The sequence below is a fragment of the Octopus bimaculoides genome, chromosome 15 (assembly GCF_046866305.1).
Source record: "Octopus bimaculoides isolate indiv1 chromosome 15, ASM4686630v1, whole genome shotgun sequence".
NCBI lineage: Eukaryota > Metazoa > Mollusca > Cephalopoda > Octopoda > Octopodidae > Octopus > Octopus bimaculoides.
The window spans coordinates 51,949,094-51,964,977 of record NC_142942.1 but is presented as its reverse complement, the minus strand read 5'-3'; the positions used below and the strand labels follow the sequence as shown (position 1 = coordinate 51,964,977).

General features: G+C 38.3%; 1 protein-coding gene across 1 annotated transcript in view; it reads right to left on the bottom strand.

Annotated features, from left to right (window-relative positions):
* LOC106870820 (uncharacterized protein C9orf85 homolog) overlaps positions 1 to 15,884 on the bottom strand; it is a 49,305-nt gene that overhangs the window by 13,887 nt on the left and 19,534 nt on the right. The window contains exon 2 of the mRNA XM_014917042.3: positions 9,054 to 9,179. Coding sequence (XP_014772528.1) covers positions 9,054 to 9,179 — 126 coding nt within the window. The remainder of the gene's footprint in view (positions 1 to 9,053; positions 9,180 to 15,884) is intronic.

Below are 15,884 nucleotides of genomic sequence, written 5' to 3'. Positions count from 1 at the left end.
ATATGGCGTAGTGGTTAAGAGTGCAGGCTACTAACCCCAAGACTCCGAGATCGATTCCAGACAGGCAGGAGTGGCTGTGTGGTAAGTAGCTTGCTTACCAACCACATGGTTCCGGGTTCAGTCCCACTGCGTGGCACCTTGGGCAAGTGTCTTCTACTCTAGCCTCGGGCCGACCAAAACCTTGTGAGTAGATTTGGTAGACGGAAACTGAAAGAAGCCCGTTGTATATATATATATATATATATATATATATATATATATATATATATATATATGTATGTATGTTTGTGTCTGTGTTTGTCCCCCCACCATCGCTTGACAACCGATGGTGGTGTGTTTACGTCCCCGTAACTTAACGGTTCGGCAAAAGAGACCGATAGACTAAGTACTAGGCTTACAAAGAATAAGTCCTGGGGTCGATTTGCTTGACTAAAGGTGGTGCTCCAGCATGGCCGAAGTCAAATGACTGAAACAAGTAAAAGAGTAAAAGAGTTACAGTAAATACTGGAACCAACAACAGACCCATTGAAAACCTATAACCAGTGATGCTGTCATTCACAAAACGCAATATAGGATTTGAAAAACGAAAAAGACCCTGAGGTCATGAGACAGATGTAGGGACTTTTTGAGGGACTTTCTTTTGGAAAAATAGAGCTAACAACAACAACAATAACATGGCCAGTGTTTGTTATTAACTTCTGTATTGTGGTCGTTTAGGCGAACACAGGATTACTTGTCAGGAACAACTTTCAATTTTGTGGCTGAGTGAGTCATGATGAGGAAAATACTGAATTGTAAAACCAAACAAAGAAGAAGATGCACACCCTAAAGAACAATTGCTTCACTGGCCAATCCAGCAAGGGTATTTTCACATGGTCACTCAGCCAGCTAGAAACAGCAGCCAGAAGTCTTTCAGTAATTTGGAAGGAAGGTTAAATTAATTCTGACATGTCATAATGACAATAAAACTAGTCAGTTTAACCCTCTTTAAAACTGTTAAAAGCCTTGTTGTTTAAAAGCAAATCTTAGTTTTATACTGAGATTAAATATCACTTTTAATCTTTTTACTTGTTTCAATCATTAGGCTGCGGCCATGCTGGAGCACAAATGAATCAACCCCCAGTACTGTTTATGTTTAAAGTCTGGCACTTTTTCTATCGATCTTTTTGCCAAACTGCAAAGTTACTGTAATGTAAATACACCAACACTGGTTGTTAAGTGGTGGTGAGACACACACACACCTCGGCCTACACTGTTCATGTTTTGAGAAAGAGTTAGCTGTTATTTCTAGCAAATTGAACAACTATGACAACACAGAGATTCCTCCATTGCTGAATCTTCCTCAAGTACTGGAAACAGAGCATGGAAACTCATCTTCACTTACCCACAACCCAAAACAAAAACAAAAAAATCAAATACAAAAAGAAAAAAACAGTGACCCCTATACAAACTCATAACCACAAATGAAGTTACATGTATTCCATGTGAAAATAAGTGTGGAAAAGACAAAAGCATTTTTAAATGAACGACCTATTTCCTCACTAAATATCCTTTCTTTGTTTCTTTTCCATTTTGTTTAACAAGAATAACCAGTTGTCAAGGAATTTTAACAAAATACAAAACTACGAGATTTTTCTTTTTTGTTTGTTTTTGTTCCTAACCGCTAGGCCACGTGCCTCCACATATATATATATATGTATATATATATATACACACATATATATATGTATGTATGTATACAATGGGTTTCTTACAGTTTCCATACACAAAATTAAGTAACAAGGATTTCACCAGCCCAGAGTTATAGCAAGTTACTCAAAGGTGGGTTTGAACCTGAAACCATGTGGTTGGGAAGCAAACTTCTTAACCACACACCATACCTGCAAAACTATCAGACACTTATAAAATATTGAAAATTAAATAGACTGAAGTTTAGAAAGGGGGTTCAAGTGATTCTTATGGGTTAGGTGTCTTGATTTAAAAAAAAAAACACACAGACGAGTTATTTCCCTTATATTTTTAGGGTGGGTGTGCAAAAGAGAGAGAGAGAGAGAGAGAGAAAGAGAAAGAGACAGACCAGTGAGTGCGTGTGAAAGAGAGTGATATAGGCTGATTCGTGTATGTGTACATGAGAGAGGGGGGGAGTAGGGAGATGATATGTGAGAAAGAACAAGACAACAGTTAATGGTTTACAAATCTCTTCAACAGTGTGAGAGAAAGAAACTGATCAAATTTAAGCACAGCCCCCCCTCCACCACCACCACCACCACCACCACCACTAACACTTTTTTTTTAACCCTTTTCAAATTCATAAACAGACACACCCAAGCAAAGAAGCTATCGCTTTACATACTCTCCCAAGAAGTATCCACGCCAACGCAAACGTGTGTATATGCGTGCAGTTATATTTACATCTGTTTAATTTATTTACTTCGAGTCACAATTTACAAACAATGCAATCATTCGTTACAGGTTTCCAATGAATCAATCACTGAACTATTGCATTTATGGCAGTGAGAGTCTAGACTGTTACATGAACATTCCTTCACAGATCAATATAATGGATCATCATTATCGACATCATCATTTAACGTCCGCTTTCCATACTGGCATGGGTCAGACGGTTTGGTAGGAGCTGACCAGACAGAAGACTGTGCCAGACTACTATGTCTGTTTTGGTAGGGGTTTTTTATGGCTGGATGCCCTTCTTAGCACCAACTACTCCATGGAGTGGGCTGCGTGCTTATAATGTGGCACCAGCACAGGTGAGGTCAGTTTTGGCATGGTTTTTACAGTTGGAAGCCCTTCTAAATGCCAACCACTTTACAGTGTGGACTGGATGCTTATAATATATACTAGCTGACCCAGTACCATCAAAAATGATGGCTAATTGTAGTATTTTATATATAAATAAGGTACATAATAATCGCATATACAAACATTTACATACTTCCCTTGTACACGCACACACATACACACATATACTCACACAGTTAAAACGCTGATTTTTTTTTCCACCCCTTCCTTTCTCTATTGCTTTTACTTTCTCTCACTCTCTCTCAGTCAGCGCTATTACTCTCACTACTTCTCCTTCACTGAATTACTATTTTCTCTCCTCTCCCTTCACTTATATTACACATATATACACACAGACAGTGACAAAAAGAGAGAGAGAGAGAGAGAGAGAGAGAGAGAGTACAAATGAGAGAAAGAGAAAGAGAGAGCACAAGTGAGAGTGAGGGGAGAGAGTGCACAAGAGTGAGAGCAAAAGTGAAAAAGAGGGGAAGAGAGAGCAGAAGGGTGAAAGTACAAGTGAGAGAGAGGTGGGGAGAGAGAGCACAAGAGAAAGCAAGAGAGAAAAGGAAGCTAATTTATAGGTTAGCTGCTTGGGAATGATGATAACGAATTTTGTTCTGCAAAATAATTACAAATTAATCATTATACCTCAAGGTATTTCAAGTCCAGATATTTATTCCACTTTAGATGTAAACAAAATCTCTTTGAGATGCTAATAATTAGTAAGCTTAACGAAGCAGATTGGCCTTTCAGAATTTCTTGAGGTAATACAAACATTGCAGATGCACACAAAACTCACCCACACACTGCATTACTGTTCTAATAGCTTCCTTTCCAATTTTTATCTTTTACTGGTTTCAGTCATTAGACTGCGGCCATGCTGGGGCACCACTTTGAAGAATTTTAATCGAATTTGTCAATCTCGGTACTTATTATTTTTTAAAGCCTGGTATTTATTTTATTGGTTTCTTTTGCTGAACCGCTAAGTAATGGGGACATCAACACATCCCTGTGAATGTGTGTCTGTATGTGAGGATAAGTATGTGCATATAGTCAAGCATAGTCGATGCCAGTACCGCCTGACTGGCTCTGGTGCCAGTGGCATGTAAAAAGCACAAATTACACTCTCGGAGTGGTTGGCGTTAGGAAGGGCATCCAGCTGTAGGAACCTTGCCAGATCAGATTGGAACCTGGTACGGCCTTCTGGCTTGCCAGTCCTCAGTCAAGCCGTCCAACCCATGCCAGCATGGAAAGCGGGCATTAAATGAGGATGATGATGATGATATATATATCAGTGAGTGCCATCAACTGTTGAGTATTGAGTAGGATCTCTCACTCCACTACCATAGGGATCTAGCCTTCATGCTAACACTATCAACATAGGGGAGAGAGAGAGAGTGGGGGTCGAAGGTAGAGCAATTGCCGTTAGCTTAATATTGTTGATAAATGTGAAGTGTGAAAATTAGGGAATCACTTCAGTCAAATGTTATCACATTGGCACCTTCTCCCTCACGAACCACAACAGACACAGAACTTTTCCCAGTCAACACCATCACTTACTTACTTCTTCTTCACCTTAGCAGCTCCCCCCCACACCCATCCTCTTTCAGTTACAGAAGTCCCACCACCACCATCTCCTGTCCAACCTCATTTATCTGTCTTATCTATTCTTAGCAGCTCCTCACCGTTAATCCTCATTACTGAAACTAGTTATTCAAGGTACATTTGATAGTTCCAAGGTTTCACTTCTTACTCTATAATCAAAACCCAGCATCATCTCTTGTTTATCTTCACACTGCTAAATGACACCCATTCACCTCTCTATCTATCTATCTGTCTGTCTGTCTGTCTGTCTGTCTGTCTATCTATCTATCTATTTGTCTATCTGTCTATCTATCTATCTATCTCATCATCATCATCATCATCGTCATCATCATTTAATGCCTGCTTTCCATGCTGGCATGGGTTGGACGATTTGACTGGGGACTTTTATATGGACCTCCAGGGATTGTATGGACCCTAGTTGGGAATCACTGATCTATCCGATATTGCCACAGGCGGCAGACATAAAGAATGTGGACCACCCCCACTTTCGTTTTTTTTTTTTACAGAATCCCCCATTTTCGAGTACGGAGAGTCTGATTCTGCAAAAAAAAAAAAAAACGCATTTTAAAATTTTAAAACTCAAAAATGGGGAATTCTGTAAAAAGAAAAAAAACTGAAAGCGGGGTGCAGTCCACATTCTTTATGTCTGCCCCGCAGGCTAAGTTACAGCATTGGCATTGGGCTGGAAAGAATAAAGAAATATGAAGACTCACTTAATTTCTATGATTTCAGAATCCGGTACAAAAAGGACGACAGATAAATTATGTTATATGTTATCAGCCTCACTGTTTAAATGTCTATTGTTTTACATGCTTGCATGGGTTAGATGAAACACACTCAAGCAGATTTTTCTATGTCTAGGTGCCTTTCCTGTCACCAAACTTCACCTGTTTCAAGGCAAAGTAATAGTCCCCACCCACCCACCCCCGCCATTCCAGAAGAATAGAAATGAAGAAAACCAGTTGCATGATGGTGACACAACTATCATGCAACATCAATACAAAGAGACATACACATGATGATGATGATGATGTTGAATGATGATGATGATGTTGAATGATGATGATGATGTTGAATGATGATGATGATGTTGAATGGTGGTGATGATGATGATAATGATAATGGTGATGATGAAGAACAGAGGTAAAGGTGGTTATGATGATGAGATGGATAATGATGATGATGATGATGATGAAGAAGATCGATGGTGATGGTGGTGATGAGGAGGAAAATGATGTACGATGTGATTACAAGGAATTTGGCTGCTATTTCTAGACAGTCCAAAGGCTTCCAGCTCTCGAACATTTCCTACCACCACCACCAACAACAACAACAACAGCAACAACAGCAGCAGCAGCAAAAGAACGATTTCCGCATCAGAGCTGATCATCCAGACAAGTGGAGAAACTTTCTCAACACCAACAAAAAAAAGAACAATAACAAAGATAGCAAAAATAACAACAAACAACAACAAAAACCACTTGGCGGCTGTTAATAGGGAACTGTAAATTAAAACAAAAAAAAGAAAAGAACAAAAACCTTCAAGAAATAAAAACAATAATTCCAAATAAAGCCAAGAGAGACTAAGTCAACAGTGGGAAGTGTAGTGGCTTGATTAGTGTCTTTGGCATCAGATAGATGTATGTGTGTGGTGTGGTGTGGAGGGGTGTGGTGTGGTGTGGTGTGGTGTGGAGTGGGTTTAAAAGACAGTTGATTTGTTGACACAACAAAGAAATGAGTCTCGCTTCTGGAGGTCAGTGATCTTTTCAGTTTCCTTCTCGTGGCATATCAGGTCCGACTGACTGACTGACTGCCTCATCTGCCTTTCTGTTTGTGTTTGTATACAAACACACACACATACACACAATAATTGGATTTACAAGTGACACAGATTTACTACTTGTACAGGTGTGTGTGTGTGTGTGTGAAAGCATCATTTTTAATGTTCGCTCTTAATGTTCTACACATGCATGGATCATGTGTGCATATATATATACGTATACATATAGATAAAACTTACTTGGAAGAGGATGTGTGCCGTTCAATCATATGATAATATATACATATATATATATATATATATATATATATATATATATATATATGTATGTATGTACATATACGTATGTATATATGCATATGTATATGTGTGTGTGTGTGTGTGTGTATATATATATAGATAGATGTAAATAATATATATATATATGTCATCATCATCATCATCATCATCATCATCGTTTAACGTCCGCTTTCCATGCTAGCATGGGTTGGACGATTTGATTGAGGACTGGTGAAACTGGATGGCAACACCAGGCTCCAATCTAATTTGGCAGTGTTTCTACAGCTGGATGCCCTTCCTAACGCCAACACACATACACAATAAATATATATACATGTACAAACATGTATGTACACATGCATATATATATATATATATATATATATATATATATACACACACAAACACATACATATATATACACATGCATATATATTTATACATGCGCATGCATGCACTCACACACACATAACCCTTCCATTGTATACACACACAACCTCACATGTTCACAGATGTTGTTCAGCCTGAGACCAGCTCTGGTCAAGCAAACCCATGATCAAAAGCATTCCAAATATGACCCTCCTAACTTTTTAAGATAATCTAATACATATTTCAATGCTTTATTTCTTTATTCAAAACGGCAGGGTGTGATTTGAGGAAGATTTTTGTTGCTATTTTTAACAGTTCACATATTATATACATCATCTGACACAAGATCTCCTCCTCCAATGCCCCTTCCCCTATCAAAGGATCTTTGTCTTGCAAGTTACTTGGTGACCCTGCCAGTGTTGGTGCTGTGTGTAAAACATCCAGTCCACACTGTAAAGTGGTTGGCATTTGGAAGGGCATCTAGCCATAAAAACCATGCCAAAACTGACCTCGCCTGTGCTTGTGCCATGTAAAAAGCATTCAGTCCACTCTATTAGGTAGTTGGTGTTAGGAAGGGCATCCAGCATTAAAAACCCTGCCAAAACAGACACAGAAGTCTGGTGCAAGCTCCTGCCTGGCCAGCTTCTGTGAAACCAGCCAACCCATGCCAGCATAGAAGGTGAACATTAAACAATGACGATGATGTTTGTGCAATTCAGACTCACACACACACACAAATTTACAGCTGTACATTATATGTGCATGTGCAACAACAAGCACATCTACCCATGCACATACACACACATACATACCTTCACATTTACACCTGCACATTATCTCTACATGGAACGCACACACGCATGTACACCCACATATGCCTTCACATTTACAAATGCACATTATTTCCATGTGCAACACACACACACACACACACATACACCCACACAGATTCTCACATGTTTAAAACTGTAAATGTCAGTTCTAGCAAGTATCCAACACCGCTCTTCCCCATGCCCCATCTCCTGCCCAAGACATTAACTAACCTGTCATAAGATAAGCTAGATTATAGACTTGTCCTCTCACTAATTCATACCTACTTCTTACTAATAAGACAAATTGCTAGAAGACGTTTAAGAAAATTTGTTGGTACAGCCATCCTGCTGGCTTGTCACATACAATTTCAATGTAGATTTCTTAAAACTATTTCCATCGGCATTATAGCTCTGTGGTTAAGAAGCTTGCTTTTCAACCATGTGGTTTCTGGTTCAGTTCCACTGCATGAGATCTTGGCTAAGTGTCTTCTTCTATAGCCCTGAGTCAATCAAAGCCTTGTGAGTGGATTTGGATCAATCAATCTAAACAAGAATTGTGGCTCTTGTATATATTCTTTTACTCTTTTACTCGTTTCAGTCATTTGACTGTGGCCATACTGGAGCACTGCATTCTTTGTAAGATTAGTACTCATTTTATCGGTCTCTTTTGCTGAACCGCTAAGTTACGGGGATGTAAACACACCGGCATTGGTTGTCAAGTGATGCTGGAGGGACAAACACAGACACACAAACATATACACACACAGACATATATATATATATATATATATGACGAGAGGAATTAACTACATCCTGGGATGTTCCAAGGAAGAGAAGGAGGAGGATTAATTCCTGGAAAGTTCCGAGAAAGGGGAGGAGGGGACTAATTCCTGGAATATCTAGAGTATAGGCTGAAATATCGAAAGTATAGGCTAAAATATAAATATAGATTAAAATGGGTAAACTATAGGCTTCAAATATCTAAGGTATAGGCAAAAATAACTAAAACACAGGCTAAAATATGGGGACAATAGACTAAAATATCGGGAGTATAGGCTAGAATATCTAATGCATAGGCTACAATAACTAACCTATAGGCTGAAATGTCGAAAATATAGGCTAAAATAACTAAATTATAGGGTCAAATATCGAAACTATAGGCTAACATATCTAAAGTATTGCTAAATATCTAAACTATTCATTCAGTATCCAAACTATAGGCTCAATATCTGAAATATAGAATAAAATATCTAATCTATAGGCTAAAATATCGAAACTATAGGCTGAAATATCTAAAGTATAGGCTAAAAAACCAAACAATGGACTCAAATATCGAAACTATAGGCTCAAATATTGAAAGTATAGGCTAAAATATCTTAAATGTAGAAATGTAAAAATAATTCTATACTTACGCTTCATCGTTTGTCTCCGTCGCAACATGGTTTTTAGCACATTTTGGACATATTTGTCTGTTTTCAGCACATTGCTGACACAGCAAATGGTAAGCTCTTTTGATAGCCTTTTTAGAACAGCCAGAACTGGGAATTAGAAAAGAAAAAGAAAAAACAATTAAATAAATATAGAATCAAACTAAAGATGCTATAAGAAAAAAAAGTAGACAGCAGCACACCATCTCTTAAGCAGATGAGGGAGCTTGATATGATCGCTTGATCCACTAGAAATAGCAGTCATATGTTTGAGTGTATTTTCTATGCATATTTGATTACATTACTTTAGTAAGAATCCAGCTGAATCGTTAGTGTGCTGGAGAAAATGATTAGCAGGATTGCTTCTGGTTCTTTACTTTCTGAGTTCAATTTCTGCCAAGGTCTACTGTGCCTTTTGTCCTTTTGGTGGTCAGCAAAATAAGTACCAGTTGAGTACTGGGGTCAAGGGTAACACAAATACATACACACATATACACAACAGGCTTCTTCCAGTTTCATCAGCCAAATCCACTTTCGTTAACCTGGAGCTACAGCAGAAGATACTTTCTCAAGTATTTTCTCATGCAGCAAGACTTAACCCAAGTCTATATGGTCCAACAGTAAGCTTAACCACATAGCTATGCCTGCACCTATCTTGTAAAAGGTAAATATTGATTGAATAAAGAAACATTTATTTGTCATTCTGTTTCTATAGTTTTGATTTATTTCCTGTGGCTTAAAATTCACACGATACGATACATATATTCAAAGACACAACTGTCCATGAAATACACACACACACATGCATCTTCGTGCACACATACACACACATGGATGTGTGCGCATACACACATACACGACTTTAGTGAGTCCAAGTCGTCAATGTAATAATGCAAAAATTAATTGTAAACAAAAAAGTCATCAATGAATGAATAACATTAGTTATGTGAAGAACTGCCCTATCTCACCACCTTAAAACGCATGATAGCAATAAGTTACCTCCTCTCTCTCGGCAAAAAAAAAAAATAACTACACAGAGACACATTAGTTGACAATGTTATGATTTTCTACACAGGCAATTTATTATGGAACCAATTTTAATAACGAAATATAAATCAAAACTTTGATGCCATAATAAATCTTGGTACTGTAGCTAAAATTTGGCACTAATGGCCAACATTGGAATTGAGAATTGTCAGGCAGAAGAAAGAGATGTCATATGTTTGTGTGGATCTATGTATGTATATATATATATATATATATATATATATATATATATATATATTCCGTTTACATATTTATTGGCTAAACTGGCAATATGACCATCCCCAAGTACAACAACATATATATATATATATATATATATATATATATTCTCTCCCTGTTTATTTCTGTGTTCCTTTCTGTCGAAGAGCATAGGCTCGAAACGTAAAAGACTTTCTCACTTCCCAAGCGTTAAACTAATACATCTGTTTGTTGTTTACACACCTGTCTTCGTCTTTTGTTTTGTTTGTTTGTTTTTTTTTTTGTAAATTTCAACTGTGTGTGTGTGTGTGTGTATCATCATTGTTTAAAGTCAGTCTTCTATGCATACATGGTTGACAGGAACTGGGCAGGTAGAAAATTACCCCAGACTACTGTGTTTTTTTTTGGCAGGGTTTGCGTACTGGGGCTGGTGTAATCGACTTGACTCCTTCCTTGAAAATTGATGGCCTTATTTCAAAATTTGAAAGCAATTTCTATGTACTTACAGTTTAATCTGTGTTATTAGGTCATTTGGTTAATAATTTTATTTAAGGAGAGAAGAAAAAAAAGAAACATAAAAACAAATACAAAAAATGGCAGGAATCAATAAAAACGTCATTTAAAATCTTCCATAATCATAAATTTAGTTTTTTTTCCTATATAGCCATGTAATAGAGAAGAAATTTAATTAAATAAAAGGACAAAAGAGAATTTTGTTTTTAAGCATTGTTAAAACTCATATTGAATTATTATTCATTCAAGCCCAACATGAACATAACTGCCAATACCACCACCACCACCACCATCGATACATAACATACTTTACTTCACATACATCAGCATGAATGTCACTGTCTCACCATGCCCTCTCCTTATAAATCTGAGCTGTTGGTTTCTATGATTAAAAAAAAAAATTAAATATAAACAAAGAAATCAATAATGGCAATAATGAATTTTTAACATTGGAACATGGCCAAAAACTTTTGAGAGAGATACAAAGGGAGGAGAGCAGGGGATAGTCAAAAATGAATTAACCCCAGGACATGCCTAACGGTTTCTCAACCCTGCCAGGATTTGAAATCAGAATGCAGTCTACATCATCATCATCAATATCCCCAGTTAATATCCATTTTCCATGCTGGCATGGGTTGGACTGCTTGATAGGAACTGACAAGGCCAGGGGCCACACCAGATTCCATAGTCTGTTTTGGCTTGGTTTCTACAGCTGGATGCCCTTCCTAGCACCAACCACTTTACACAGTTTACTGGGTGAGTCTTACGTGGCACCATCACCAGTGCTTTTTATGAGGCACCATAAAAAGCAATGGTGCTGGTGCCACTCTACTACTTCAACTTGTTCACTTCCACTGCATGGCACCTTGGGCAGGTGTCTTCTACTAAAGCCTCAACTCTACCATCATCTTACGAGTGGATTTGGTAGATGGAAACTGAAAGAAGCCCATTGTGTGTGTGTGTATGTTTGTGTTTGCCCCTGCTGTCACTGCTTGACAACCACTGTCGGTGTGTTTTTGTCCGCGCTGTCACTGCTCGACAACCACTGTCGGTGTGTTTATGTCCCCGTAACTTAGCGATTTGGCAAAAGAGACCAATAGAATAATTACCACGCTTACAAAAAACTATAAGTGCTGGGGTTGATTCATTTGATTAAAAATTCTCCAATGTGGTGCCCCAGCATGGCCGCAGTCTAATGCCTGAAACAAAGAGAAGATAAAAGATGCAGCAATTTAGGCACAAGGCTAACAATTTTGAAGGAAGCTGCTTAGCCGATACCACTGGCCACCCCCACCCTCACCCCAGTACTTCACAAGCACTTCATTTCCCCTACCCTGTGCCTAGCGTAGAAAGAATATTATATCGGTGCCAAGGCGGTGAGCTGGCACAAACATTAGCACGTCGGGCGAAATGCGTAGCAACATTTTATTTGTCTTTATGTACTGAGTTCAAATTCCACCAAGGTTGATTTTACTTTTCATCTTTACAGGAGTCAATAAATTAAGTACCAGTTGCGTACTGGGATCGATCTAATCAACTGCTCTCCCCCCCCCCCTTCCCGAAAAATTTCGGGCCTTGTGCCCAGATCAGAATAGAATACTGCTTATTTCAATAACAGCTATTATACCCCCCCCCCCCCCATTCCTTTCCTCGACCACACACAAACACACAAGTACATCATTTTTGACGAGCAACTACATAATTATATGATCAATTAACAGCAAAAACAAAAAAAAAAAAACATCAGCAGCAGAGAAAATACATTTCTATAAAAATGCAATAAAATGCATTTCAAAAAAAATATATATATATAAACATATCCAGAAGAAAAAAAAATTAATATTTAATTGATGATAATAGCATCACAGAACAGAACAGAATAGAATATTACAATACCAAAACATCATAAAAATAATGCATAACAAAAACATGAAAGACCTCGTTATTGTTGTTGTTGAATTAGTCATATGTGAGAAGGAGAGGTGGGCTATGCTGTGGTGGTGGTGGTGGTGGTGGCAGAGAAGAGATAAGCAACAGCTAGAGTTTATGCATTATGTTACATGTTTGTGTGAATAAATATGCGTGGATTGGAACAATGCTAACAAATAGATATGGAAGTGGTGAATCTGTTGCCATTGGTTACCGGTTACCAACAGGCCAATCAGAAGGCTCACTGCATTTCTTTCTAACTAGCCAAAACTGACAAGGGGATTGTCTGTGGAATTCAGAGGGAACAAATATCACACAGGGTGAACTGGGGCATTGTCTTGGAGGAGGTGAACTCCTTTGGTCATGTTTTGATAGCATCCCACAATTTCTGCAGCAGAGAAGCATAATATGCCCCATTAATTGTGGTGTCCTTTGCCAAAAAATCCATCGTCCCTACTCCATTCTAGTCCCAAAAGTTTTTGAGCATCACCTTGCCTGCTGAGGGTTGGACATGAGCCTTCTTTGGAGGTGGTGAGTTATCATGCTTCTATTGCCTCGACTGGACTTTAATCTCAGGATCATAGCAATGGACCCATGTTTCATCCTGTGTGATAATTCTGCCAATAAAGTCCTCCTCGTTTTCTTGGCACACTGCCAAATGAACCTGGGAGCAAGTGACTCATTCCTGCTTCCGAAAAGGTGTGAGCATCTGGGGAATCCATCATGCAGACAACTTCCGCATTTGCAAATGGTCATAAATGATTTTTTCCACGGACCCTACACTTATCTTCACTTCTTGGGCTAGTTGCCGAATAGTTTTGTGGTTATCCTCCAAAATGGCAGCTTCCACTTTATGGATGGCATCCTCATCAATGGTGGAATGTGATCATACGGGAATAGGAACAGTTTCCACCAATGTCCAGCCCCATTTGAACTGGCGATGCCAGTGTTTGATTATATCATATGATGGTGCATTGTCACCACAAACTTCTTTCATCTCATCGAAAGTCTCTTTTGGTGTATGACCTTTCAAGTATAAGAACCTGTTCACTGATCTGCATTCAACTGCCTCCATTATAACAGCTTAGTCCACTTCAGCAGCCATAAAAGACAAACGAATACAGAAGAAAGCTGCAATTTACAAAATGACACGTACGGACATGTGTGATTATACCTGCACAAGTTCTGTTTCCTGCAATAAACCAGTAGTGGGTCAGGGGAAATCTTTAATGAACACCCTTCGAACATGCTGTTCTGGTATTTTTTATCATGGCCTTAGGTCAACCTTAGATGTGTGAGTAAAACTAGGGAGACAGAACCTTATATGGAACCACATTACCTGAGGTATTGTACCTGCCTTTCAATGTGAAAGTAGTCCAGTTGACTGAACAACTGAATATTCAACTATGTGGTCTCAGGTTCAATCCCACTGCACAACAGCTTAGGCAAGTGTCTTCTTCTACAGCCCTAAGCCAATTAAAGCCTTGTGATCGGATTCTGTAGAAAGAAACTGCAACATCCACACACACAAAGATATATGATGAGCTTTTCAGTTTCTATCCACAAAATCTGCTCACAAGGCTTTCGTTAGCCCGGGGCAACAGCAAAAAAAAAACACTTGTCCAAGGTGCCACATGGTGGAACTGAACCCAAAACCACATGGTTGAACTGAACCCAAAACCACATGGTTGAGAAACAAACTTCTTAACCATACAACCAGGCCTGTACCTCATTTATTCTGAAAGTGGTGAACAGCCTTTGTTTAATACAATAAATTACTAAATTTCATTCAAAGACATCTTATGTTGCTGAACCCTCGAATTTATTTTCATTGAACCCACTTTGAAACACTCTGTACTGTATCTAAAACCACAAGACAGGATGGTCATGGCTGGAAAGCCTTTGATCATAAGTTTGCTAAACAAAGACCGATCCAGAGCAGAACTACAATAACAACAATAATTAACTGAGGGTACAGAAAAATAACCTAAACATATCGGCAAATTGTTAAATTGATAAATAAATACATTAATTCTGTGAAAAAGCAAAAAATGTTTTGAAGACATCCAACTTGAAGACGTTACTGGGCTGGGATCAGAAATGGGTTAAAAAGGCAAAAGGGGGCAAAGCGGGCAAAGGGAAAGGAGTTATGTCACTTATGACACCAAGAGTGAGATGATGACAAACATATCAAGGAATGAATCACTGCAAAAGAATGATTGGGGGAGGGACAGGAATGATATATTTCACCTCATCAAATATCTTGTCTCTATTGATTTTATATACAAGAAAGGAGATTTTATGCAGTACGTGCAGTCCACAAGGTAACAACATGAGTAGGTGTCAGGGAAGGGAACCGAGCTAGAACGGAAGTGTCTCTCAGATTCAACTAAATCATTATTAAATAGAATAATCGACTAAGCTACTATTATTTAGTTCCAGGTAAACCCTGGTGTGTGCAGACTATAAACAAAGGCATTACAAGCTATGCCCATCCCAACATTTTTGGGGTAAGGGGTTTTCTTAAGACTACATTATCATGTAATGCGTGTCCTTCCTTTTTTTAAAGATGATTAAGTGCGAGTTGAAGGAGGTTTAACTGCCACTTCTAGTAAGTCAAGAGACCACGTACAAGGCCCCCCATAAATGAGAGTTTTTTTTTATATAAAGTAAACCATAGGAACCTCTATAAATGGTGCTCAACTCAATAGAGACAGCAGTAAAAATTCCACCTGACCGTCTTAAGAAGATCAAATTGGATTGAATGTAGTCCTCTACGCACTTTAATTCGGAAAAAGGGTAAATGGAATGGTCATCAATGGAAGGCATTTGATTGTAATGCATCCCAGGGCTGTCCAAAGAACAAACAATAACAGTTTGTTTTTGAACATGCAACTAAGAGATGTTTTCTATGAGAAGGTCTTGAAAAGAAATTGTATCTTCTATTAAGGAGAAGAATCAAGAAATATGTGAAAAGAATCTTGGAGCAAATTTGGTTCAAGTTCCACAGGCAGCTTCCCGCCTTCTTTTCTATCCAAAGGGTTCTTATAAAGCTATTATTTATAGCTGAATTCACTCCAAGATACATTGTTAACAAAGATTTGTAACTTCTATATTTTGGCATCTGGC